This window comes from Epinephelus fuscoguttatus, linkage group LG14 (assembly GCF_011397635.1).
Source record: "Epinephelus fuscoguttatus linkage group LG14, E.fuscoguttatus.final_Chr_v1".
In the NCBI taxonomy this organism is placed as follows: Eukaryota; Metazoa; Chordata; class Actinopteri; order Perciformes; family Serranidae; genus Epinephelus; species Epinephelus fuscoguttatus.
In genome coordinates, this window is record NC_064765.1 from 5,497,638 (window position 1) to 5,510,255 (window position 12,618).

A 12,618-nucleotide genomic window follows, 5' to 3' on the forward strand; every position below is an offset into this window, starting at 1 on the left:
ATTTGTCCCAAACCTGTGAGAGTCTGTTAAATAAGAATCTGAATGTCACTGCACTGAGCCTCAGAAACATGTTTCAGTTGTTTAAGTTAAGAAGAAATTCAAAAACCCTTAAAATAAGGAATAAGATGAAGAAAGAAGAAAGATAATTAAACACAGATCATTAATAATTAATGAAGAGTCACTCCATCATTACAGAGGCACGTGAGTTCACACCTTCATCTTGTTTCCAATAAAAAAATATTTCCCATTAGATATTAAACTGGTTCAACTGGTGTGTGTGTGTGTGTGTGTGTGTGTGTGTGTGTGTGTGTGTGTGTGTGTGTGTGTGTGTGTGTGTGGAGGAGGAGACCTGGAGGGTTGGACCTGCAGCAGCAGCAGGAGGAGGAGGAGGAGGATCCCATCAGTCCGCAGGTCACCATCACCTCCTCCTCCTCCTCCTCCTCCGCCTCACTAACACTCTGCTTCTCTCTGCTCCTCCTGGCCCGGCTCGGCTCAGCTCGGCTCGGACCAGGACACACACACCCTTATACACGTACACACACACTGACGGACAGACCGAGGAGGACAGGAGCAGGAGAGCGCGGGAGAGCAGGAGCGGGACCTGCAGGATCCGGGTTCCGGCTGCGGGCTCCCGTCATGCTGGGCACGGTGAAGATGGAAGGGCACGAGGCTCCGGACTGGAGCGGATACTACAGCGAGGAGGTCGGTCACACTCTGCCCGCTTTAGCGCTGCTTTCACAGGCACTGTGAGGGTCCGAGACCCGGGTCACACCGCTCCGGATCAGGTCCTGACAAATCCAGATCAAACCTGGGATCAGTTTGTGACGTTAAGAGAGAGAAGTTCTTTTACTTAACTCAAACTTTATTTTATTTTCAAAAAGTGGAGATAAAATTCAAATAGGTTTGAGACATGAAACTTTGATACTGTGCTGATATGTCTGTACTGTAATAATAGTAATAATAATAATAATAATAAATCTGTTTATTTCTTTTATTTAGAATAAAGTAAAAAAAAAAAAAAAGTCAGCGTGAAAGTGACAATTATATTTAATGTTGCGGGAGTTCTGCGCGTGATGGACCGATCGCAGATCAGATCTTTACATTTATTACAACCTGTGTTTCTCAGTCAGTTTCTTTTGATATTATTATGTTGGATTAAGTTTTATTTCAGCCGGAAGTCACATTTAAAAAGTAGACATAATAAAACGCTGTAAAATGAATCTGACAGGTTATAAACTTCACCTCATGTAGACACTTATTCTGGTCCCATAAATCACATTAAAGATCATAAATAAATAAATAAATAAATAAATAAGGTCAGAGCTGAGAGCTGCAGAGAAATTAAATTATGCTATTATATACAATGAAATACATTTTAATTTGAAGCGATATCCTTATAAAAATAAATGAGCTGAATACAAACCATAAGTCAAACTCATATTTTGGACACCTGTCATATGCAGATTAAATTTTCACTCTATATTGTGTCTTATTTTAAAATTACTATTGTATGACAGGTTATTAGTGACGTGTTAAGGACAGTAATCACCTGACAATAAAGTTAATTATCTTATTGGATTATTTGACAGCTCGGCCGCTATGAAATCTGTGCTGAGCTTTAATTATTATACAAATGCTTAATATCATACATATATTATAAAAATCATCTTCACTAGATGTGTGTAAAGTGACTGATCAGCGAAAATTAATTTGATAAAAAATAAAAATCGTGAATTTTTTTTGATTTGATGTATTGATCTGATCTGATTTGATAAATCTGATGTAAATTCAGCTCGTGTATCTGCAGGTTGTTGCTATTAATCAGCTCGCTTTGTTATTTAATATCAATTATCATCAATATGATAAACTTCATGTGTCATATTACTGTTTATATTCTGATTTTAATGTTGTACTGCTGAAATATTTAAAGTCCGTCAGTGCGAGAAACAGCAGCGAGCAGGTCACATTCAAAAATCCCCCAAAACGGGATTGAATATTGTAGAAATTCAAACGTAATTTAGTATTTTTCTTATATATGCTATGTACATTTATTATTATACTGAATATAAAATGTGTTCATAAATATTGAATGTGGTCAAACAGCTGTCTGTCTGTGTGAGCTGGTCTCAGATCAGCTAAAATGGTCAAAAGATGAAAACTTGTCCACTAAAGTGAAACTTGGACATTAAAATGACGGTTTGACAGATTTAAAATAGTAATAAACAATCGCAGTTATAATTAATAGATTATTTTATTTCATGTTTCAGTTTTAAATGTAGCCTAAATGATTAAATTGATTGATAACTGTTTATGATAAAGCGCTGTGTATTAATTTGTCCATTAATGGTGATGTAATCAGTTACTGATTTAATTTAAGGGGATCAATTATGGATTAATTAATTTGATGTATTAAGTGTTTGAAAAACAACTAAAATCGAAGAATTAATTTAAATCTAAAAATCATCTTCTATCGGTTTTTGTTTGTTTTGTTGTTCTGAGGTTAATAAAGGGTTAATTAAGGAGGCCCCTTGTAATCCCTTAATAACATCTTAGACTGATAATTAGGGGAAAAGTCATGAACACCTTAAAATCTACTTAACTTGTTAATGACAAGCTTTTCAAATTAAAGCTTTGGGTTTCATCTTTTTGAGTTCAGGTTTATTTTTGCATCAGTGGTGGGTATTTCTTCTTTTGGAAGAGTGATTTCTGTGAACTCTTTGTTTCCTTCAGATAAAAACTGAAGCAGTTTTACTGACGTTGATCGGAAGATTTGAATTTGTCGTCACAGCAGAAAATGACTCAATTGATCAATCAGATGTAAAAAGAAAAAAAAGGGGGGGGGGGGGGGGGGGCCCAAATAAATCGATAAATAAAATGTGCATTTGTCAATTTGATAACTCATTGTTAGCTGTGCCTGTGCTGGTAGTCTGGCTCAATCTGGACCAGATCAGGAGCGGATCATTAACCTGGACAAAACTGGAAGATTAAATTAAAGCAGAAAAACCTAAACAGATCAGACTGAAGAGATAAACTCGTCTCTGCTGGTCTGTCACGACTTGAACTGGTTTCATTTCAACTGTCTGGTTCTGGTCTCTCTGGGGATGTATTCTCCAGTGGCAGGTCGGTGGGATAGGTTCTGGTCTAATTGGTTCTGGTCTAACTAGTTCTTGTATATCTGGTTCTGGTCTCTCTGCAAGTGTACTCTCCAATGAGAGGTGGTTAGATGGGTCCTGGTCTAACTGGTTCTGGTTTTGGTCTAACTGGTCTGTCTCTGGTCTCTCTGCAGGTGTATTCTCCAATGACAGGCGGTGGAATGGGTTCTGGTCTCGGGATGGGCTCCATGTCGGGCTACATGTCCAGCAGCGGGACCACGTCAGGCTCCTTCAACATGTCATACAGTGGGACTGGTCTGAGCCCCGCCCCGGTTGGGGGAATGGGTGGCCCAGCCCCAACGGCCATGTCGGGTTTGGGAGGGGGTGTAGCCTCAATGGGCGGGACTCTGAGCCCATCCAGTATGAGCTCGGTGTCAGCCCAACAGGCCTCGATGGGTCTGAACCCGTATGGGGGCATGAGTCCCACCATGAGTCCCGGCATGGCCTACGGTGGTGGCGGGCTGAACCGTGGCCGTGACAACAAGGCATTCCGACGGAGCTACCCGCACGCCAAACCCCCCTACTCGTATATCTCACTGATCACCATGGCGATCCAGCAGGCGCCCAGCAAGATGCTGACGCTGAGCGAGATCTACCAGTGGATCATGGACCTGTTCCCGTATTACCGGCAGAACCAGCAGCGCTGGCAGAACTCCATTCGGCACTCGCTGTCCTTCAACGACTGCTTCGTTAAGGTGTCGCGCTCGCCGGACAAACCGGGGAAGGGCTCATACTGGACCCTGCACCCGGACTCCGGTAACATGTTCGAGAACGGCTGCTACCTGCGCCGCCAGAAGAGGTTCAAGTGCGAGAAGAAGATGTCGACAAAATCAGACGGCAGGAAGGAGCAGGGGGGAGGAGGGGGAGGAGCATCTCCCTCTGGGGACTCCATCAAACCTCCAGGACTCCTGGACTCCTCCTCCCTGCCTTCCTCCAGCCAGACGACCTCGCCTCCCGGTCTGGACCTGCGGGGAGGCGTCGGCGGGACCTCGGACCTGAAGGTGTCCAGCTCCCAGCTGCTGTCCTCCCTATCGTTACCCCCCCACTCCATGGCGCATGAGTCCCAGCTGCACCTCAAAGGTGACCCCCACTACTCCTTCAACCACCCGTTCTCCATCAATAATTTAATGTCGTCCTCAGAGCAGCAGCACAAACTGGACCTGAAGGCCTACGAGGCGCTGCAGTACTCCTCCTACGGCGCTGGGGGGGCCTCCGGCCTCGGGGGGAGGACCATGGAGCCTTTGGAGGCATCCTACTACCAGGGGGTGTATCCCAGACCGCTCCTCAACACCTCGTAGTACCCGCTGCACTTCCTGTTTGGACTCTTACTCTCTGCATGCAGCCGTTCTGGACTTCCTGTCTGACTGTGATGATCGACTCTGCTGCTGCTGGTCTGAACTCCTGCACTGTGACCAAACCAGGACACTAAGAGACACGTTCAAACTGATCCCAGGTCTGTTTTCTCCTTTTACACACAGAGTCACAAACAACTACAGCTCATGTTTCAAAGGTTCACAGTCCAGCAGTCACATGCAGCACTGCTGCAGCAGGTTCCCTCATGATAGCGATTTCCACCCAACAGTAGTCGGGACCCCAACAGGTCTTAGAGCTCAACAGGGTCCAACAGGAGAGTTAAAAAAAACACTGTTCGAGGTTAAAAAACCCCATCTGAACATAAATAAATATCCAGCATTCATTCTGTCCAATAATATAAAACAGGTTTTAGACGGAGACAGAAACTGGTTTGTTGGTACTAGTTGGTTTACTGGATGTATTTCAGCCTCGCAGTGACTCCAGAGCTTCAAGTTTAATATGAGAGTCAAGAACTGTTCACAGACCAGAACTCAGCCGAAAGACTGCAACTTCACTATCAATTGGTTTTTGGTAATTTGATTTCAAATTAAAAAGGGGCCAGACATCCCAACCTGAGTCAAGATCCCCAAAAAATCCCTACCTGGGGTTCTGGAGTCCGGAAGCCCCTACGTATCCAAACCTGAGGGTCTGGACCCCCCGACAGATCCCTACCTGTGGGGCTGCACTCCCAAAAAATCCCATCCTGAGGGTCTGGACTCTGGAACACCCTACATATCCAAACTTGAGTGCCTGGACCCCCCACCAAATTTCAATCTGAGATTCTGGACTCCAGAACCCCCTACATATTAAAACCTGAGGGTCTGGATCCCCCTACAGATCACTACCTGTGGGTCGGGACCCCCAAAAAAATCCCAACCTGAGGGTCTGGACCCCCCAACAGATCCAGAACCCCAACAAAGGGGTCTGTGTTGGGTCTTTTGAAGTCACTTCACAAAGTTTAAGATCTGTTTCCTGCAGGCCACTAACACAACTCCAGCTCCCATGATGCACTGCACACTGATGCTGTACATTAGATCTCACAGTGACTGAATGAAGCAGTTTGATTCTCTCTGCTCTCTCTGACATGTTCGTATTTACACTGCATGGTTTTATTTTGGCGGGGCTTTGGGCTTTCCTGCTGATCAGACTGAGCTCACTTTAAAGATATTTAAATATTAAGTTAATGAAAGAAAAATAAATTCAAATAAAACAACCCGTCGTCCTCGTCACAGATGCTTTTATTTATGTTCTTTTATTTATGTTTACATGAGCATGAGGAAGAAAAACTTTCATAAAGAAGATGGCGACATGGTTTGTGTGACAGAATCATGTTTACAGTGTCATTAACACCCCGAGGGCCCTCACAGGGCCCCGGCCCACAGGTCAAAGGTCACCTGTTGATGATGAGGTTGCGACGCTGACAGATTATTGTAATAATATAATTTTTTTTGATCAGGATTTATTTCTCCCATGACCTCGTCGGCTCTCAGCTGACCTCCTGAGGGGTCGCGACCCTCAGAGTGAGAAACCCACACAGATAAAAAGGCCTCTCATTTAAAGGGTCAGTTCACTCAAACACTCTCCGGCCTCGCTGTTTGTCATCGTCTGTATCCGGGCGGATTTTTAATCGCTTTCCCACCATTTGGTCTGTACATGTATTTTTTTTTTCAATGATGTTTTTGCATCGATGAAAAGAGGGCTTAAAACATAAAATACAAACTTTATGCGTAAATAAAGACAAAAAATAATTTTACCTGAATTATTTTCTGTCTTCATTATTTTGAATTAAAACAAACAGATTATATTGATTAATAAGGTCCGCGTGTGTCTGTCTTGGTGTAATATATGATACAAATAATTGAAAACATCAGTTCTCCAAAAGGAAAAACAGCGACATTTATCAGAAACTTAATAAATAAATTGAATAAAAACAATTTAAATATTTTGTATGAATAAATGAACATGAAATATTTGAATTCTGAGTTAGTATTTTAATTTTTTGGACTTTAAAGGGTCAGAATAAATAATATTTTACGAGCTGATTTTCACTCCTGAAATTTTGTTGAGAATCATTGATGGTAAAAATAATTAAATGTTTAGTCAGTAAACTGGAAAAAAAAAAATCTTATTGGTGACTTTTGTGACTCATGAACCTCGTTTATTTGGGAAAATTAATCATTTATTTGAATTAAAAGAAAATAAATTATTTGTCAGAGATAAAACATAAAAGTTGTCTAAAAGAAATTCTTGATTTGAGAACTACAGATTTGGAGACTCTTTGTTTGGTGACTCTCACTGTGTGTGTAAAAGGAGAAACTACTTCCTGTTGGGTGTATTTAAATCGCAGCTCTTCTGTCCATCACTGATTATTGATTATTAATTATTATTCCTACCATGTGCATGAATGAAGTGGGAGGTCTTCTTCTTCTTCTTCTCTTCTCTGGAAAAAAAGCGGCTGACAGACTTCCTCCTCCTCCTCTTCATCAGGTTGTTGTGTGTTTGTCGGTTTTTGACTCTGCTGCATGGTCTTCATCATCATCATCTTCTTCATTTCCATGTTCTTCTTCCTCATGTGCTTTTCCTCTTCATGTTCTTCATCTTCTTCTTCATGTTCTTGTTCTTCTTCACGTTCTTAACTTATTCTGTCATTTTCAAATAAAGCAAAGAAACATTGATTGATTTGTTGTTGATTATTGATTATTGATTGTGCTCGGGTCACAGCTGAACTTCACTTTACACTTTTATCATTTAAAAAAGATCAGCACATCAGTTATCTTTAATTAAGCACTTAACTGTCTGATAATGAAAACCTTGTATCTCGGAAACATAAAACACATCAGTTCATCTAAAGAATTCAATATCAACACATTCATCTGGACAAACGTGGTTTGGACTGATTAATAAAAGCGATCAGAGTTATTGATCAGTAGTAGGTTAATGATTATTTTTAGTTTCAGCAGCCACAACCTGGCAACCCAAAGTTCTTCTTGTTAACGGTTTATAACGCGTCTATTAAGAGTTAATAAATGATGAATTAACTATCTTAATAAGAGTCTATAAAGTTATTACAGTCAAAATAATTACATATAATTAAGAATTAAAATAATTTAGAAGATTTTGGACAAAAGTCTGGTGGAGAAACACTGAATACTTCATTTATTCTTAATGTAAAATACTTAATTATTGTTGTTATTATTATTGAAGCCTATTAAATCTGAATGTAAAAGTTTGTCTTAGTTTAGTTTTAACAAACAGCGCGTGGACGGTGTGTCCGCGTGAAAACCTCGCATCTCCGGTGTCGCTGATGCTCGGCCTTTTATCGGCCTCATGAAAATATGCACGTGAATAAAACAATGAAATCTGCGCGTGCTTGTCTTCACAGTGTGGAGATACGAGGTCTCCACATTGACAGTGAGATCAAATGTAAATATGTGTGTTTATTTTTAATGCTTATTCGTTTTTATTTCTATTCTTTTTCACGTCGAAAGAAAAAAATGTTAATCAGCGTGTTATTTTATTTTTGTGTCCAAATTTAATGTTTTCTTATTTCATGGATGATCATCACTTGTTTCGTTTTACTGTTTAATTTTTAATTGTTGTCTTCTTTTGTTGTTTGATAGACTATTTTTTTCCGTTGTCTTTGTGTGAAGTTTTCTCCGTGTTTCCTTCTTGTTTATTTGTTGTTTTCTTCTTGTTTATTTGCTGTTATTGTCTCCTTATATTTCCCCGTCCCTGTCCGTGTCTGTGCAGTGGGACTCGGGTTGAGCCGGCAGCCCTCGGCTCCCTGTCGGCTCTGTCTCCCTCCTCCGACATGCTGCTGAACAATAAGCCGAACACGGTGAACCTCCTGCGGCCTCAAAGCGCCTCAAAGCGCCGCCGCTGTCGCCGGATTTCGAGTGTCTTTGTGGGCTGTAACCTCCGCCGCCGCTCCGTGAACCTGAACACATCCCGACAGATTTCACTTTGATCTGAAGCTTTTTCACACATTTTGGCCGCAGAGCCGCGAAATGTCTCAAATGATCCGCTAATTAGCCGCTAATTACCCGCCAACATGATCCCCGAAGCGGCGACACGGACCGACAGCACGGAGACACGGAGCCGAGAGGAGCCGCACACACAGGCCTGCAGGTCATACACAGGCCCTTATAGGCTTTATATACTTATACATGACTGTGTGAGCAGGTTATAGACAAATATATGAAACCACAAATACTTATACATGATAATATAAATTTAAAACACACAAAGAAAAACATTTAAAATAAAATAAAGTGGTCGGATGATTATTTCAGATAACTTTATAAAATAAAAGCCTTTTTATTATTTTATTTTCGAGCAGTTTGTTGTTTTATGTAAACAAATTAAACACCATCGCATTTTTAAAGTATTTTTGTTTCATGTTTAAATGTTCAAAAACTAAAATAGATTCATTTCTTTTAATTACCGTTTTTCTTTCTTTGTGAAGATCAAATATTTTGTGTGCTTTTGTTTTTATTAATTGTGTCATAATTTAGAAAAAAAATCAACAGACATTTCGTTTGTTCTATTTTTGTTAAAACAAACAAACGAAGCCACGTGACATTTCAATTCAATGATTTGGTTTTAATTTGTTTCAATGAGATTTTAATTTAAGATAAGAAACTGATACGTGTTTAATGAACCCAAAGATTAAACCAATGAGCAGATAATTAGGAGGTGATAATTAGACTGATTCCGTTTGTGAAGAAAACATATTTATTTTTTCAGTTAACTGATCAATATTTAACCAGAACAAAGAGCTGAGCTTTAGGTCAGTGTGATGCGTTCACTGACATTTGACAACAGTAAATAATGTGCTGCAGGTTGTGTAATGTGTGTCAGATATGTGTGATATGTTTTATGACATTTGGTTTGAGGATCAGCCGCCGTTTTACTGACGGTGACCTTCATGATTTAACCAAACACAGGGAGGCTTTTATTGTGGAGGGTCAGAGCTGTCATCACTGAAGAGAGAGATAAAATAAAATATGATAAGATATGATGAAAAAAAACTTTAGCTGAGGTTTAAAAAATGTTTTAGCATGTTTAAGAATCGGTTTAAATTTCACTCAAAAAAAAAGTGTGTTTAAGATATGTGTTTACACAACTACATCACACACACACACACACACACACACCCCTCCTCATCTGTTTACTGCTGCAGTGAAAACCTCGTATCTCCAGACTACATTATTAACTGTGCAGAGGAAAGAAATGAATCAGACTTTAATTTGTGACCCTGTGATGGAGAAACAGATCAGATGTTAAAGATGAAGCTCAGCTTCAACAAGACGTTAACCTTCACTAACAAGATCAAAATATTAGTACAAATATACATGATAATAAAAACCACAAAGAAGACAAACTGGAGTTAAATGTTCTTTGTGTTTTGGAGTGTCCCAATCCATCAAAACCAGTCAATGATCTCAGAGTTCATTTATGTTAATTTTTTTATTTATTAACACTTAAAAATTATATTTTTATTTCTAGTCTCTCTTTCGTTGCTGTTCAACCCTGAGTTAAAATTTAAAAAATGATAAAAATATTAATAGATACATAAATAAATAATTCTGTAAAAAGCACAAATTCTAAATCACCATATGTGGAGATACGTGGTTTCTACCAGGCAGCAATTCTATTTCTAATAATTACATTTTTAGTAAAAGTTTATTTAAAAGAACATTTTGTTCCATAAAATCCGACAAAAAGATAAAATGAAATATTCATTAATATAATAATAATAATAATCATCATCATCCTGAGAATTGGTTCAGTTTGATTTTTATTTGCTTCAAATTCTTGTTTATGTTTGTTGTTGATCTTAACGTTTTATTTGACCGAAAAAAAAATCAGCAGTTATTTTGACATTTATTTTAATATTTCTTTCATCTAAACTAAATATCGTCTGAATATTAATATCTTTTATTCTTCTGTTCGGTGTTGTTTGTTCCAAAAGATTCAAAATCAAAAAGAAGAAAATATATTTATGCAGAAAATACTAAAATAAATGTGCACTTAACCGCCTGACTACTTCTTTGTACTTTTATTATTTTGAGATTTCTATAATTCATAGAAAACATGATGAGCTGATAAAAATATGATGCCAACAAATTATTAAATGGTTCAAATGAAAAGTAACATTAAAGATGAATGATACTGAGGTACTTTTACTCCAGTGAAGTGTTTGAGGACTTTAAAACAAATTAACGCTGAAAATACTAAGCGCTGGATTTTAATATAAAATCATCTGTTTTTATACATTATTATATTTAGATTTTTCTCTGTGTGAATTACAGCTTCTAAACATTCATTAAAATAAAACTAAATATTTGTGCCACCCAGTCTGCTGTAATACGAGCCATATGTTCTCGGCGGGGCGGAGCGGGGCTGCTCGGGGCCCTCCGGCGGTGGCGGCGGCCCCGGGGCCCCCAGCATCATCTGAGGAAAGCTTTTCTCTCCACTCGCGCCTTATGGAGGAAAATGTCGTCCACAATACGACGGCCCTCGGCCCCTTTCTTCCCCTCGCCTTTCATTCCCCCACTAGAAAGACACGAACAGGGGCCCCGGGGCCACTCAGACCTTTTCATGGGGATTGGAATTAATTATCTCCAATAACACGATTGTGCTCGAGCAACGAAAAGAGCAAAGAAGAAATCCCCTCCAGAATAAGAGGCAGAGAAGAAGAAAGGAGGACGATCAAAGACGACAGAGGGAGAGGGCTAGAGACACCGAGACACAGAGAGACAGGGACAGAAAGACAGACAGAGACACTGAGACAGGCAGAGAGACAGACAGCGACAGACAGAGACAGACAGAGACAGTTCGATAGACGGAGGAAGAGACAGACAGAGAGGGACAGAGATACACAGAGAAAGAAAGAAAAAGAGACAGATACAAAGGGACAGACAGAGACACAGATAGAGGCGGAGAGACAGACAGACAGACAGACAGACAGACAAAGAGACAAACAGACAGACAGACAGACAGAGACATAGGAACAGTTCGAGAGACAGAAAAGGAAACAGACAGAAAGGGACTGATACACAGAGAGAAGGGGACAAAGTAAAAGAAAGAAAGACAGACAGACAGGGACAGACAGAGAGACAGCTGTTGTTTGTCCAACTGTTGGGGGGCGGGACGGGGGACCAGTAGACGGAGATTTATTGATCTGATAATCTTTGATATATTGCATGTCAATATGTGATCTGTACATCTGATTTCGTTCCAGACGAATGTGTGATCAGATGTGAGGAGGGAAGTTACCTGATGTAACTGGAGTTCTGTGAGTCCTGCTGGACAGAATCAAGGTCCTGGACTGAGGAGGTGACCATGAACCAGAGCTCAGACACTCTGAGTCCAACACCTGAAGAGCAACTGGAAGAACACCTAAAGGGACATAAAGAGGGACAGGAGGCACCAGAACCACATAACCATTCAGACCACCAATGAGACTATCATCAACAAGACCACCATCCAGACCACCAACATCACCATCATCCAGACAATTAATGAGACCTGTATACAGACCATCAACAAGACCACCATCCAGATCATCAACCAGGCCACGATCCAGACCACCAATGTGACCACCATCTAAACAATCAACGAGACCATCAACAAGACCATCATCCAGACCACCAACAAGACCACTATCAACAAGACCACCATCCAGACTATAAATGAGATCATCATCAACAAGACCACTATCCTGACCATCAATGAAACCATCATCAACAAGACCACTATCCTGACCATCAATGAGACCATCAACAAGACCACTATCCTGACCATCAATGAAACCATCATCAACAAGACCACTATCAACAAGACCACCATCCAGACTATAAATGAGACCATCATCAACAAGACCACTATCCTGACCATCAATGAGACCATCAACAAGACCACTATCCTGACCATCAATGAAACCATCATCAACAAGACCACTATCCTGACCATCAATGAAACCATCAACAAGACCACTATCCTGACCATCAATGAGACCATCATCAACAAGACCACTATCCTGACCATCAATGAAACCATCATCAACAAGACCACTATCCTGACCATCAATGAAACCATTATCAATGAG

At 40.1% G+C, this 12,618-nt stretch overlaps 1 protein-coding gene across 1 annotated transcript; it reads left to right on the plus strand.

The window, feature by feature from the left end:
* The first annotated feature begins 475 nt into the window (after nucleotides 1-475).
* On the plus strand, nucleotides 476-5,307 carry foxa1 (forkhead box A1). The gene is made up of 2 exons (XM_049596015.1): nucleotides 476-702; nucleotides 3,287-5,307. The coding sequence occupies exons 1-2, from the start codon at nucleotides 637-639 to the stop codon at nucleotides 4,448-4,450; spliced, it is 1,230 nt and encodes a 409-aa protein (XP_049451972.1). The 5' UTR covers nucleotides 476-636; the 3' UTR covers nucleotides 4,451-5,307.
* Nucleotides 5,308-12,618: the final 7,311 nt, after the last annotated feature.